The 15,821-nt window shown below is 38.5% G+C and overlaps 2 protein-coding genes across 2 annotated transcripts; both read left to right on the top strand.

Annotated features, from left to right (window-relative positions):
- Window positions 1-2,476: 2,476 nt before the first annotated feature.
- LOC108172338 (uncharacterized) lies at window positions 2,477-3,747 on the top strand. The gene is made up of 5 exons (XM_070817414.1): window positions 2,477-2,707; window positions 2,796-3,010; window positions 3,190-3,307; window positions 3,397-3,529; window positions 3,616-3,747. The coding sequence occupies exons 1-5, from the start codon at window positions 2,567-2,569 to the stop codon at window positions 3,738-3,740; spliced, it is 732 nt and encodes a 243-aa protein (XP_070673515.1). The 5' UTR covers window positions 2,477-2,566; the 3' UTR covers window positions 3,741-3,747.
- A 9,453-nt stretch (window positions 3,748-13,200) lies between these two features.
- Window positions 13,201-13,494, top strand: LOC139193470 (non-specific lipid-transfer protein 2-like). The gene has a single exon (XM_070816494.1). It carries the CDS (start codon window positions 13,201-13,203, stop codon window positions 13,492-13,494), a length of 294 nt encoding a protein of 97 aa, XP_070672595.1.
- The last annotated feature ends 2,327 nt before the right edge of the window (window positions 13,495-15,821 follow it).

The raw sequence follows: 15,821 nt of genomic DNA, 5'->3' as shown, positions 1-15,821 counted from the left end.
AGCATGGTTGTTAGGCCCTTAGGCCCTTTTTCAACAACAACCTAAACAGCTTCGTACGTGATCCTTTTGGTGGAAGTTGGATGAACCGACACGATCTAGTTTTTGAGGCCGTTAAAATCTGTATGTCTTTTCTTGTTGGGAAACGCTTGTACTTCAGTAATTTGGCTAGTTGTAGCAGATAAGCCCAAACAATAAAAATCACAAGTGGAGCCAGAGGAGAAGAAAAGTCAACACGTGCATATTTCTCAATGTGCACCGTGCTTTTCCTTAGTTTCTGCTTTTTTTTGCAGCAACACTTGTTATGGATGAGTACTTTCTCGGCTCAAGACTTGACGTTAATTAGTTAATTACTGAAACATTGCAAGTTCTACTACAATGTAGGATTTTTTTTTCTTTTTCTAAACTCAACATAAATACTTTGCTATATTCAAGAGAAATTTTCCATGCTCTGAGAAAATGAGTCGTTATCTAAAGAAAATGAGAGTCTACATCTTGAAAAGCTATCCTTACTGAAAAACAAAGATTTGGCTGAAGGCCAAATAAGTACACTAGGCAAATCATTGGAAGCTCTTCAGAAGGACCTTGTAAGTCCCTTTACTACACTGCATGGAGATGTTATCTAATGAAAAATCATTTGTAAGAAAATAATACACCCTTTATTTCAGGTACAAGATTTGAAGCAGTCCTTGGAACACCAGAGAAAGGAGCTCAATGATTGTAGAGCTGAAGTCACTGCATTGAAAATGCACATTGAAGGATATCGTTCTCGAAGGAATATGGGAGCTGCTGATGCTGATCAAATCCAACCTCTGTCCTTGGGAAGTTACAAGGAAGAAATTAAATCATTGCAGATGGAACTAGAAAGTTTAAAATCCAAAAAACACAAAAGCTCATGATTTTTTAGAGACCACCAATTTTGAAAGAGTCTGTGCAAATGGAAGAAAAGGTCGTTGTCGTTGAAGAAGATAAAAGTGTAATCCCACCAGTGATGTAGAATCGAGAGTTGTAGAAAAGGAAGAAGATCAGTCTCTGGCTGCTCAAAGTTTTCATGATAACACAGTTAAACCGAAGGAAGTTTCACATGAGGTCTCTGTCGGTGTTTTAAGTGATAGTAGTACCTTGGTGAATGGTGATAGCGTCTCCAAACAAAATGATGAACCATCATTAGGCAGCAGCCTACATCTAACGTCAGAGAATCTTAGTCCTGAAAATGTTTCTGAGAAAGGGGCAAGTTTCTTTTACATTTCTTTTATTGCATCACTGCCTTTATAGGAGGTCAGGATCAGAAATGTTTTTCTTTTCTTTTGGTATCTACCCTCGCACATCCCTTTTTCTTTTCTTTTTGGATGGGACATCCATCTAAATGTTGAATAATAGAACATAAAGTGATTTTTTAGAAGCTTTGGAACTGCCCTTCCCTTCTATTCCTTTTTAAAGTTATGCTCATATTTTACAGGACCTAGAAACCATTCAGATCCTTGCTGATGCTTTGCCGAAGATTGTTCCTTATGTTTTGATCAACCATCGGGAGGTTTGCTTCTTTTACTTTTCCTAATAAACATATGTACATATATATTATATATATGTGTGTGTGTGTGTATTGTTATAATCTATTGTATGTATGGACATCATATTCTATTGAAGTTTTCTACATAAGGATCTTTAAATTGATCCTTTAATAGAAGGATTATTTTTTTTTTTTTTTATTGGTTATGTATTCACAGGAGTTTCTTCCCCTAATCATGTGTGCGATTGAACGCCATCCAGATAGCTGCACTTGGGATTCCTTAACCCACACATTCTTCGATCTAATCAAACGCCCAGATGAGCAGCAGAGAAGAAGAAAAAAAGCAGAGAAGAATTATAATGGATGTAGGCTAATATTCAAACTACCGCATTATATGTAATATAGCTGCATTGTTTGGACTTGTTCCTGAATCTTTGAACTGCATTTCAGGCATGTGTTAACCTTGCTAAGAATGTAGGAGAGATGAGAACAGGAACAGAATTGGTTCCCCAGTGTTGGGAACAAGTAAGTTTGAGCCCCGCCTTGAGAGAAGAGGATCGTGTCTAACCTTTTCATATTTCTGATATGATAAGTTTTTCTTATGTTTCTCCGGTTTGTGGGTTGCAGATACATCTTATGTATGAGGAACGCAGGCTGCTAGTTGCTCAATCATGTGGAGAGTTTGCAGAGTTTGTCTGGCCTGAGATTCGTGATTCTCTTATATTGTCCATTGTTCAACAATTCATAGAAGATTCTGCAATTGTTGTCCGGGAGGCTGCTGCACGTAATCTCACATTGCTGCTTCCACTCTTCCCGACCATGGACACATATTTCAAGGTCAGCCTCACTAATATGCTTCAGAGGCTCTCATGGAGAGGAATTCTGACTTAACAGAAATGGCTACAATGTAAGCTCTAGAACAGGTTGATGCCACATGGTCTAGGGAATGGAGAATTTTTCCTCATAATATGATGACTGACAAGAAATAAATGGATAAAGTAGTCGAGGATACGTTTCTCCAATATTTTACTGTATTTTTATTTATAGGTCGAGGAGTTGATGTTCCAATTGGTCTGTGATCCCTCTGGAGTGGTGGTGGAAACGACGCTTAAGCAATTAGTCCCTGCAGTAAACAAGTGGGGAAACAAATTAGACCATATCTTAAGAGTTCTACTCTCTCATATATCAAGCTCTGTTCAGGTCAGTTTGTGTTTAATTATATTTTCCACTTATGACTATGGTCTCTCTAATAATACTTTCTTTAATTTGCATCCTTGTGACATTGCAGCGCTGTCCTCCTCTTTCGGGCGTTGAAGGTTCCGTGGAGTCCCATCTTCATGTTTTAGGTGAACGAGAACGCTGGAATGTTGATGTTTTACTACGAATGCTAGAGGAAATTCTTCCATATGTGCACCAGAAAGCAATTGAGATGTGCCCAGTTTCTTCTGATCCCGAAACAGCTGGAACAATATTTTCCAAATCTTTCCTTGAATTGTATGCAGGGTAAGCTCTTTTCTCTTTTTTCCTTTTTTTTTAAATTTTAATTTTACTTTGTTATATATTCTTTATTCAGGCCTGTCTACTATTTTCGGACAGAACATAGCCGTTTGACTTTTGTCTTTAGGTATTGATATTGTTAAATTGATTTACTATAACTCTTGAGAATTTTGTTATCTCGGTAGTGGACATGTTCAATTGCCTGCATTTGAGTGGCTACATGTCGACTGCTTTCCTGCTTTAATACAGCTCGCATGTTTGTTACCTCCAAAAGAGGACAATTTGCGAAGCCAAATCACCAAGGTATCTTTCTCTATCTATGATGTCTTTTTTATATTACATCATCAACAATACTTTATTAATTGTTTCTGATGTAAATGTTGGTAATGCAGTTTCTATTGGCTGTATCAGAACTCTACGGGGATTCTTATTTGACACACACAATGCTGCCTGTATTCTTGTTAGCTGTTGGGGAAGAAGCTGAATTGACATTTTTCCCATCTGCAACGCATTCCGGAATCAAAGGTAATAACTTTAAAGCTACTTGAAATCCTTTCACACCGGTGTTGCGTGTGCTCTTAATTGTGGATATATTATTATCCACATAACAGGTTTGAGGCCAAGAACGACTGTGGCTAAGAGATTGGCTACTATGTGTGTCCTACCTCTTCTCTTGGCTGGTGTTTTGGGTGGTCCAAGTAAGCATGAACAATTGGTCGAGTATCTGAGAAAGTAATTAGTTGAAGGTGTTGCAAATCAATCTACGAAGTGCAGTGCTGAGATTGTTGATGCTGTTCGCTTCCTTTGGCTGGTAAAGCAATAAATACCCTTTACGACTAACTTTTTGATACTTAATTTTGACTGAAGGGTTTTCCATAATGCAGCACATTGGAAGATCACCACAGTATGATATTCTTATAGGAGTTAAAATTGTAGACATTATGAACAGTATATAGGTAATTTGATGGAACTATATCTAATAAATTATAAAACCAAAACAGTTTCCTACATTCTTTAGTTTAAACTTATTAAAGTGTGGCTTTAATTTTACATATTATCCAATGCTACGGTGTTTAACCGTTAAATTTGATTTACACAACTGTTTTGGTCATTCATTCTCGTATCATTAACTATTACGTTCTATTATTATGAATATTTGTAATCATACACACACACACACACACACACACATATATGGTATACTTTCTCTTCTATTTGTCTTGAGTGCAAAATTTTGTTATTCCTTCAGTCCAAGTATATTGTAGGTTTGGAGTTTTTTGACCCGTTTATCCTACATGAACCGACACAATTATAACAGGTTTCGGGTCACTATGTTAATGAGTCGGGCCGTTAGCCATACTCGTTAAGAGCTAACTAACAAGTCAGGTTGTTATTGAGTCATCCATTAAGAACCTGATGAGATAATAGAACGTAAGTCTTTAAAATAATGGGTATGACACAAAATGACACGAACACAACCGGTTTGTCAGGCCTAATATATTGTGCATCCACTTTCTCGAAATAATTAATGCTAGTTGTTCTCGACTTAAACGCACCAAATTTTCCCAAGTTTAGTTTCCCAATTAATCATTGTTACGATCCCACTTCGTCTACATAAGTAATTGTGTAGTGATACTTAAGTTATTGAGGTCCTCCTTCCTATCAGGCTAGTCTTTTGGGATGGGCTTTTCCCTTGGGCTTGAGTCCTAACCCAGATTCCTTACTCAACTTGCATGTTGAATAGCTATGAAGATGAACACAAGAAAGGGAAAAGGAGCAGAGCTCCTGAGATATTTTTGGAATAATGTTTTCTTTTTTATAAAATGATTCATAACATCCACAGATCACTGGTTGGCAATATATACCCTTAATTCTTTGCCAGGTGGTATAACTACTCACAAAGGACAAAAGGAAATAACTAATTCATAACTAATCCTTTATCAAACCACTAATGCAATAATCCTAAGTGTAATTAAGGTAATCACAATTACAAATCATAACATTTCCCTCCCTTTGTAAAAGAACCTTGTCCTCAAGGTTAAATCAAAGCAAAAACTCAGGGAACCTCACAGTGAAGTTATCAAAGTCTTCCCAAGTAGAGTCATCCTTGCTGCATTCGCCCCATTGCACCAATAACTGAACTCCGGCAATGTTACCCTTCTTATACATTCGCCTCTGCAACATAGCAACATGAATTGGTTGAGAAAGTCCATCATCTTGCACCGTATGTAACATGGTTGTTAGCAGTACATTGGCTCCCAAATGTTTCTTCAAGCAGCTCACATGGAACACAAGATGCAATTTACAATGAGCTGGTAATTGGAGTTTGTATGCAACTTTTCCCATCTTAGCATCAACAACATAAGGGCCATAAAATCTGAGTTGCATCTTGTGGTAAGAGTGAGAAAGACAAGGACTGAAGTTGGTATGGAATTAGTTTAAGGTAAACCAAATCCCCGACTTCGAATTCTCTCTCTGTCCTGTGCTTATTAGCCTGAGTTTTCATTCAATTTCTTGCCACTTCTAAATTGTTTTTCAACATAGGGAAAAGCCTATCCCTTTCCACCAATTGTTCCTCAACAAGCTCGACCTGAGCAGTGCCATATTCATAGGGGGCAGGGTGAGGATGAGGGTAACCATAAACCACTTCAAAAGGTGTAAACTTGGAAGAGGTATGGTAGGAGGTGTTGTAACTCCATTTAGCCCAACTGAGCCACTGGAGCCATTTTTTGGGTTGTGCACTGGTGAAACAATGGAGATATGTCTCTAAACATTTGTTTACAATTTTGGTCTGGCCATCGTTTTGAGGGTGATAACCCGAGCTAAAACACAATCTGGACCCGTGGAGTTTAAAAAACTCATTCCAGAAAGAACTCGGAAATATAGTGTGAAATCCCATCCCTAGAATTTCACCATTTATTACGTATTTCGTATTTTAAATTCGTATTTCGCGATTACGTTATCTTTATTAGTTAATTTTAATTCTGCTAATTATAAGTTTAGTAATTGATTAGTTATCGAGTTGGAAGTTTCATAGTCAATCTTGATCTTTTGTTGATATTTTGAAGTTACAACTAGCATTTTTAAATAGATCTCAAACGCACGAACGCATAGGCAAAAATCGTTTGCGAGTCCGAATTAAACGGTATAGTTACAGACGTTTGAAATTGTGAAACTTTAGGTTGTGGAAATTATTTAATTTCCACTGGAGGATTAAAGGCCCAAATATATAATTGGGTTAAAGGTAACCTGTTAGGGGAGGATGAAAAAAGGACGAATACGGGGGTGGACATTTTCATTCCCCATTTCTGGAACCCGTTTACTCCATTGGTCATTTGGCAAAACCAGCCAACTTCATGCAAATTTCTACCATTTCTCAACTGATTTTCTTATCTCCTTCACCTGCAACCTGCTCAACTATCTTCCTCCTTCCACCTCCACCAAAAATCAAGGGTTTTTAAGGTCTAATTCGGGTAGAACTCCACCGGAGAACCTGGGGGTTTTCGACGATGATTCGTCATTCCGGTGAGTATCACCATTCACCATCACCCTTAATCAACTTCCCTTGGACCTAGGAACAAGACCCAACTGGTGGGTGGGGCGATGGAACACCAAGGAAGCCGAATTGAAGAACACCCACCTTAGGGTTTCAATGAGTGCAAGCCAATTTGAGGGCCTTCCCGGCCAAATTGGACTAGGCCACAGGTATAAAGTTTACTCTACTTGTTGAGATCTTCATTCTTGTAAAATTTGAGAATTTTTGGAAAAAGTCGAATTTCCCGATGTATGACATTTGATTTATGAAAATGTTGTTGGTTGAGTATATTATCGATAAGGTCCACCACTTGATTCTTCTAACAATTGGCAATCTTACCATTGAATTGACACCCAAATTTAGTATGCTATGATAGATATTGTTTGAAGACCTTAGGAACTTACAAGTGAAAATCTAGTGATCAGATCTTACAGAATATGTGACGTAAGATCACGGACCCTACCTTGGAATGACAGTTCAATTCCTCATTAAATGTTGTTATGGGAGACATATGAGAGTTTTTAAGTATGTGAATTATCGAAGGAAATCTTAAATGTGGACTTGTACCTTGTTTAGGCGGTGATAGAACGTGATGCCTTGACTCTCATGCTAGAGTGCATTAACACGGACTCCAGGTGAGTGACTTTATCATATGTGATATTGGTGATTACCTTGTTTTCGTAATGGTTATCCTGTGTGGATATGACTTGGTTATATATATATATATATATATATATATATATATATATATATATGTTTTCTATTGAATTGTTATTTTTAATGCTTAGCCATTGATTCGAGTTATGAAATGAGAGTTGATATATGAATATTGAAATATGGTTTGATTTGTTGATTGGCTTGATGTGATGAAATGTGAAGGCTAGTGATGGGTCGTTAACCCATTGCGATGGGGATTTGTTGCTTCTATATTGTTTCATTTTCCGCTTCGTTGATCCGTTCTAAATTTAGTATTTGTGCTTTATTTCCCTTGGTTGAGCTTTTGTAAATTAAGTGACTTGTGCTCATCTCATTCCTTTGAGCCGTTAAACATTATGGTTGTTAGCCTTCCGTGATTTCGTTGAGTGATGGTTCGGAATCGTATTCACTCGGATTCTATTGAGAGATGGTTCAGAATCCCTCATACTTTGCGATTCCGTTGAGTGACGGTCCAGAATCGTATTCACTCGGATTCCATTGAGAGATGGTCCGAAATCCCTCCTACTCTGCGATTCCGTTAAGTGATGGTCCGGGATCGTATCCACCTTGGGTTTCATGTAGTTGAGATTGAGATAGCTTCAAAGGTGTAAGCTTCGGCCGAACCATGTTGCTTTAACCTTACTTTTCATTGTGTTGTATGAGAATATGGTTATGAGATGTTGTGATGGTTTCAGACGAATCGTTGAATGTCTGGGTGACTCATTCGGAGTTTCAAAGGTTTGGTATTGATTTCTCATGCATGATTTATATTCAAGGTTTATAATTGTCATTGATGGCTGGTTTTATTATTGTACCACATACTTTGTATTATTGTCACTCACACGAGCTTTGCAGCTTATTTGGGTTGATGTTTGCTGATGCACCATTCCGATGGTGTAGGCACTGATCATACAAGTGACAGGTTTAAGTAGACTCCGAGAAGTCCGTATGTGGGGGTAGCAGTGCGGTTATCAGAGACGTGGAGCGTTAAGTTACCCTTGATTCACTCTTGTGCTTTATCTTTTAGGACTTTCTTTTGAGCACTTCAAACTTGTTCTTAGTGAAGCAAAGATTATGCTTCTTTTTGGGATGTACATATTTGTAAATATCTTGTGAAGAACTTAGCCACCTTCATTTTAGTTTGGGTTGCAGTTAAAGTATTTCATTCCGTATGGTACGTCATATTCAACAAATGTATTTTTTTTCTTTTGCCACGTGTCGATTTGCGATGTATGTTGGGATCAGAGCGTGACATATAGGGTCTCTATCACTTATTATGGAAGCTGGCATTCCATGTAATTTCAAGACATGATCCACAAACAATTGTGCTACAATAGCAGCTGTATAAGGATGAGCTAAACCAATAAATTGAGCATACTTTGATAACTTGTCAACAACCACCATCATCATTGATTTTCCTTTGCAAAAGGGCAGCCCACTGATGAAGTCCATACTAATGTCTTGCCAAATATTTTGGGGAATAGGTAAGGGTTGCAAAAGACCCGACGGAGAGATGGTTTCGTATTTGTTTTGCTAACAAATGTGGCATTCGGATACAGACTTCCTGATATCAGATTTCATCCCCACCCAATAGAATCCCCTCTTTATCCTGTGATAAGTCTTGTGAACCCCTTCATGACCAACGGTGGAAATTGTATGATGCTCGGCAATGACTTCGTGCCTCCAAGAAAAAGTAGGACTCAATACCACTCGAACATTGTACTTTAACAACCCATTATCAATGTGATACTTGGATTGTAATGTAGGATCCTTAGTAACGGTATGAGAGGATTCGTGAACCAACTGTTGCACCTTCTGCACAATCCATTCATCATGTTCATTATATCGTCGTAACTCGTTCATCCAGCCTCCATAAGGATATGATATAGTCGTGCGCTGCCACTTCTGATCATCCAGAGACACATCATTCTAAGTTAAGGGAATAGCTCCAGCCATCCGAGATAGAGCATCAGCAGCTAAATTGTCATTTCGAGTTTTGTAGTGTATTTCATAATCGAAACCCAAGAGTTTGGTCACCCATTTTTGTTGAAATGAAGTGTGAGCCCTATTACTGAGAAGGTACTTGAGAATGTGATGATCTGTTCGAATCACAAAATGTCTGCCCTGTAAATAATTGTGCCACTTTTTTACTGCATATACAATTTCAATAAGCTTTCGCTTATAGGTGGATAAGGATTGATTTCGAAGACCTAATGCTTGGCTAGATAAGGTAATAGGTCGACCTTGTTGCTGCAAAACTGCACCAACTCCTTGCCTCGAAGCATCACATTCAATCTCAAAAGGGATTGAGAAATTTGGCAAGGCTAGAACCTGTAGGGAAGTCATGACCTGTTTCAAGTGACTGAAGGCATCTTGAGCACTTGAAGACCAAAGAAACCCGTCCATCTTGGTTAACTGGTAAAGGGGTTGGCATATCTTGTCGTAGCTAAGAATGAACTTCTTGTAACAACCCGTCAGCCCCAAAAATCCTTGTAGACTTTTCACATTAGTTGGAGTCAGCCAATCAACAATGGCCTGCAATTTAGAAGGGTCAGCAGCGACACCATCTCTAGAAACAATGTTGCCAAGGTACTTTACTTTACTCTGACCAAAGGAACTCTTTTGTTTCTTCATAAACAAGTGATGATTTTTCAAACTATGGAAAGTAATGCTCAGATGAGTGAGGTGATCCTCCCAAGATGTGCTATATACGAGGATATCATCAAACAACACCAAAATAAAGTGTCTCCCAAGATGTGCTATATACGAGGATATCATCAAACAACACCAAAATAAAGTGTCTAAGATAAGGTTTAAATATGTCATTCATGAGGTTTTGGAATGTGGCAAGTGCATTGGTTAACTCGAATGGCATAACCAAAAATTCATAGTGCCCCTCATGAGTTTGAAAAATAGTTTTCTCAATGTCATCAGGGTGCATCCTGATTTGATGGTAACCGAACCTTAAGTCGAGTTTTTGAGAAAAATTTAGCACCAAACAACTCATCCAATAAATCATTAATCAAAGGTATAGGAAACTTATCCTTAATTGTGATAGAATTGAGTTCTCGGTAGTCCATGTAAAGATGCCAAGTACCCTCCTTCTTCCTAACCAATAGCACCGGGAAAGAAAATGGGCTACGACTAGGGTGAATAAACCCAGATTGCAGCAACTCATTAACTATTTTCTCAATTTCGGTCTTTTGCATCGGGCCGTAGTGGTAAGGCCGAATGCTTAGTGGTTTTGAATCCAGAAGCATAGGGATACGATGATCATGAGGTCTTTCTAGGGGAAGTGCAATAGGGAGCACAAATAACTCATCGAAGTTCATTAATAATGCTTGCAATTCGTGGAGTTGAGTTGGATCAAGCTCAAATGCTTCCAACTTGTCTTTGTCTAATGAAAAGAGAAATAAGCCTAAGTTTGAAGTGTGAAATTCCTTGTCTAAATGCTGCAGAGATACTTCTTATAGAGGGTAAGAAGTTGCAGGTTTGTGAGCAAGTTTATAAGTGGCATTGTGCTTCTAGAATTTCATGGTTAAGAGGTGGAAATCTCATATGACAAGACTAATAGTAGATAACCAATCAACCCCCAAAACTAAGTCACAGCCACCCAAAGGTAAAGCATATAAGTCAAGTGTACATTGATAACCTCCAATAACAAGGGATACAGCCTTGATATAACCCTAACTTCTCATGTTTCCCTCATCAGCAATCATGACATTAAAAGGTTGAGTAGGCTGCAAGGGCCAACTCATGTTTTTGGCCAGTCTAGAGTCAATGAAGCTATGAGTGCTTCCTGAATCCAACAAAATTCGCACAGATTGTATGCCAACTAAACCCTCCACCTTTATAGTTTGAGATTTCTGTGGTAAATTGGTGCCATATAACGCACATTCGCTGAGTTCCATGGTTTAGATTTCAGGTTGCAATTTAGAAGGCACATCTTCAAATTCATTGTTAGGCTCAATGAAATCAAGCATCAATAGTTGTTTCTAACAACATTTGTGAACTTTAATCTATTTTTCCACACAAAACCAGCACTTACCACGTTTTTAGTTCGTAGTAATCTCTTCAAGGCCAAGCTTATTCATAGGGAAATTACCAAATCAGTTGTAGAGGCAGTGGGAACAAAAGGGACAATTGCCTGATGTTTAATCTGTGAGAGAGGCCGCTGTATACCAATTCGGAGTGCTGAGAACTTATTGTCGAGTTGCACTGCAAGCGCAATCGCCTTATGCACAGTTGTAGGCCTTAAAATATTCACATCAAATTGCAATTCCTTTTTTAAACCGCCTAAGAAATAACTCTTAAACAGTTTGGGTCCAACACCACGAGTACGATTGGCCAAACGACGAAACTCAATAATGTAGTTTTTGAGAATACATGTTTGACGAAGTTTGAAGAGAGATTCTGCACAATCCTCAAACTCAGAAGGACCAAATTCGGTGCAAAATGCCTGAGTAAACTTTTCCCAATGCAGTGTGGTGTGAAAGCAGTTCATCCAACAGAACCAATGCAACGTCTCCTTCTCCAGATGGAAAGAGACGATCAACACCTTCTGAGGACCAGCCAAAGTGTAATAATCGAAGAATTGCTTCGTGTTATAAATCCAGGTAAGTGGATCATCTTCCGGTGTGAACTTAGGAAAGTCAATCTGAGGCTGCCATAGGTGGCGTGGTTGTGGACCCCCGCCATCATAGATCTCCTGATGTTGTGGCCGGAATGGCGCATCAGTAGGAATAGGAAGATTTGGGTGGAGAGATGGAGAATCACAAATTGGATCGGAATTGGAGCCGCCGACACCCCTAATCACCAGTTTGCGGCAAAATTGCTCGAAGCCCACAAGCAATTTATCATCCGTAGCCGCCGATTGTTCCCATAATGCCGCAACAATTGTAGCTTCAATGGCTGAAAAATGAGCATGGAAAGAGGCTTCGAGAGCATTAAAACAAACATCCATGGCAGCGGTGCGTGCAGCGTTCGAAGGGCGTGGCATACAAGGAAGGAGACCAGAATCGAGAGGATGATACCAATTATTATGACCCTAATCCAGATTCCTTACTCAACTTGCAAGTAGGAATAACTATGAAGATGAACACGAGAAGGGGAAGATGAGCAAAGCTTTTAAGATATTTTTGGAATAATGGTTTCTTTTTTATAAAATGATTCATAACATCCACATATCATTGTTTGGCAATACAGAGCCTTAATTCTTTGCTAGGTGGCGTAACTACTCACAAAGGACAAAAGGAAATAACTAATTCATAACTAATCCTTTATCAAACTACTAATTAATGCAATAATCCTAAGTGTGATTAAGGTAATCACAATTACAGATCATAACATTCATCTCATAATCATAAAGTTGGGAATTATTCGTTCTCCATCGTAATATTCTAATCTGCCAAAATCATTGAAATTTAGAAAGCCTTGTAAATATAGTCCATTTGCAACGAACATATAGTTTGGGAAATTCTTTCTCGATCGTCATATTAGTTATCCAATTTAATTGCTAAATCATCAAAACATAGAAAGCCCTTCAAAATATAGAGCATTTCTATTAATATAGAGAGTATCTATATTTTTATTACTAAAATAGGCTAAACCCTATACATAAGGAATAATATTTATCATACTTTCATAAAAAGATAAGAAAAAAAATGATGTGGATAATCGGCAAATGAACCTAACATACTAAAATGGACTAAACCCCGTAATGACTCACAAAACATTCAAATTAAGAAGGTTTCAATCTAAGATTTTGGTCTATCAAGGACGGAATCCAAAGTTTCCCAAAACAAAAGAAATAGTCATGACAAGAGTCTTCTCATCCACCACGGCATTGCCTACTCCCTTGTATAAATTTGCAGTGGGGGACTTTGCCTAAGTGCACCATATACTATATTCTCTTTCTCTTTCTCTCTACCTGTCTCTCACATTGTAAATCTACTAATTTACCAAGATGAAGCTGTCATCAGGTAGTTTGGTGTTCTGTTTGATGGTGGCGGTGGCGGTGGCGTTATGCGATGAGGTAAGGACGACAGAGGCAGTGACATGCAGTCCGTTGGAGTTGAGCCCATGCCTGGAGGCCATAAGGTCAGGGACACCACCTTCAGCCACATGCTGCGAGAAGCTGAAGGAGCAGCAACCTTGCCTCTGTGAATACATCAAGAACCCAGCCCTCAAGCCATACATCAACAACCCCAATGCCAAAAAAGTTGCTTCTGCCTGCGGCGTTCCCTTCCCTCAATGCTAGTCACTCATTTTCTAAGATCATGAAGAAAGTAATAATACGTCTTACTTAAATGTTTTAATAATAAAGAATGATGAACTAATGTCATTGTTCATGTGTGACTACCATGTACCATCAATCATTGTACTATGATGAGAAAAAATGGTACTCATTTAATGAAAAATGTTTGATTGCATTAATTACAGGTGATATGACACACCCCAACCCCAATATCGCCACATTCCAGGGTAGACACGTGCTTGCCGACACCCGAGGGTTACGAAGCTATTTTAAACATGCATACAAATAAAAGATATGTAATTAGAACGATTATGCCAAAGCAAGAATGTGTTCAGAGCATACAACTACTAAGAATAATATGGAAGAATTACTAGGAAAATATACGATCAAGGGAATGATACCTATACTGGGAAGACTCGAGAATACCTATGCAGAAGTTTTTTGATGTCAGGATCATGTGCCTTGATCCTAACTCCTGAAAGGGCGCAAAAATAGAAAAGGTGAGTGGACCAAAGTTTATAATAATAATACTAATAACAGGAAAACATTTTTCTTTTTGAACATAGTAACCCCTTGTTTCGAAAAGACATATAATACTACATAATAGGTTTTTCTGAAAACCCTAGCATGCACTGGAAAACATTTGTAAAACATGTATGCGTAAAACAATGCTCGAAGATGGTAGTAAAATCGTCCGAAGGAAAATCCATAAATCTCGGCCATGTTGTACTCTATAGGGGTATCATAGTTGCCCGAAGGCAGTACTTGTCCATCACCCGAAGGTAAAGCTGTACGACTCCGGGTTACGTCGGAGAATAGGATATATAACATCACACACCGACACTAGCCCTAGGCAAGTGAAGTTGGGGGTATATCATCAATATCATCTACTCCTTATTCGCCCGAAGGCAATACCTGTCCATCACCTGTAGGTGAAGTTGTACAGCAATGGGTTATGCCAATGATGAAAGCATGGTCCATCACCCGTAGGTGAAGTTGTACGACTTTGGGTTACGCTAGAGAAGAGCTATATATATATATATATATATATATATATATATATATATATATAATCAACTGTGTCTTATGGCCATAGACATCTATATACCCGTGTTGTGTGGATGTATTGTATGATAACCCACTAGGTAAGTATCGAAAACACACCTTAAATCTTATATCAAATCCAGAGCTCATCAAACTCAAAGTGTCAACTCATAACTCCATAATACAAATCATAATCATGTATCCATGAAATACCCATATTCAAATCCATAGAAATTTGTATATGCAAATACAATACTTCATAACCTTTAATAAAACATAATTTCAATATATCATAATACTTAGTAAAGCCATTTAATTAAATCATGAATTTTATATAATCCATAATCATAGAAATCCAAAAAGCATAATATAAAACATATTCAATGCATGAAATATGAAATGCATGCTAGGCTAATATTTATGAAAACATATAAGTTTAGAAGGGCACTCACAAGTACTCCATTACCAGAGAGCTGCTCGAACTAGGATGGACTGGATCACCTTCAACTGATGCACCTATACATAAAGAGGTTACATTTAATAAAACTCTACCAAAATGTTGGAATTTGGGAAAACGGAGTGCAGATTTGTAATCAAGACGTCAGAATTAGTCTATGAGGGGTTTATATAGAAATCCGAAAAGGCAACCTGAAGTCAACGGTCGCCGGATCAACGATCTGATTCGATTGGGTCAACGCCAGTTTGGTCCGATTTAACGGTTAGTGGGTTGGACCGATTTAGGGCTTTTGGGTTTGGGTGGGGCTCAGTGATTGGGCTGGCCCAAAGGTTAGTGGGCTGGTTCAAGGGTTTGGCCATGGGCTAAGGGAAACAGGCCGGGCCTAGGCTAATGGGCTGTCAAGCCAAAAGGTTTAATCCTAGGTTAAAAAGACTAATGGATTAAGGCTAATGGGTTGGGCTCCCATTTGGGCTAGAGGTCAAACTGGCCCAATTATTTCATGGGCCACCGGAATCAACGAATGAGAGGGCAGAAGATTCGGAAGGGAATCTCCCCAACTCTGTTTTGAGGTCAAACCTCAACCAAAATTCATCTTTCAAAAGCCAAAAAGAAGATAAAAGAGTAGGGATCCGAGTCGTACCAAGATGGGGTAAAGTTGACGTCGAGATCGGGCGGAAAATGGCCTGCAAGCCACTGTTTTCCATCGGAAAATTGGAAAAATGTGTTTCTCCGAGGGTTATGTGTCCAAACACTAACATGTTGTCTCAAAAGCTACCTAAACACAGTTCTAGACATGATCTATGAAGATTTGGAGTAGTTATCGACCTTA

This window comes from Malus domestica, chromosome 17, assembly GCF_042453785.1.
Source record: "Malus domestica chromosome 17, GDT2T_hap1".
Taxonomy (NCBI): domain Eukaryota; kingdom Viridiplantae; phylum Streptophyta; class Magnoliopsida; order Rosales; family Rosaceae; genus Malus; species Malus domestica.
Note: the sequence above shows the minus strand (reverse complement) of the source record. Positions and strands in the feature narration are given on the sequence as shown.

Excerpts from the sequence above, each read along its gene's own strand:
- LOC108172338 (XM_070817414.1), top strand. The coding sequence starts at position 2,567 with ATGTTCCAATTGGTCTGTGATCCCTCTGGAGTGGTGGTGGAAACGACG. Across the intron at positions 2,708-2,795 it reads ATATATCAAGCTCTGTTCAG|CGCTGTCCTCCTCTTTCGGG; the intron begins GTCAGTTTGTGT and ends GTGACATTGCAG. Across the intron at positions 3,530-3,615 it reads AACGCATTCCGGAATCAAAG|GTTTGAGGCCAAGAACGACT; the intron begins GTAATAACTTTA and ends TCCACATAACAG.
- LOC139193470 (XM_070816494.1), top strand. The coding sequence starts at position 13,201 with ATGAAGCTGTCATCAGGTAGTTTGGTGTTCTGTTTGATGGTGGCGGTG.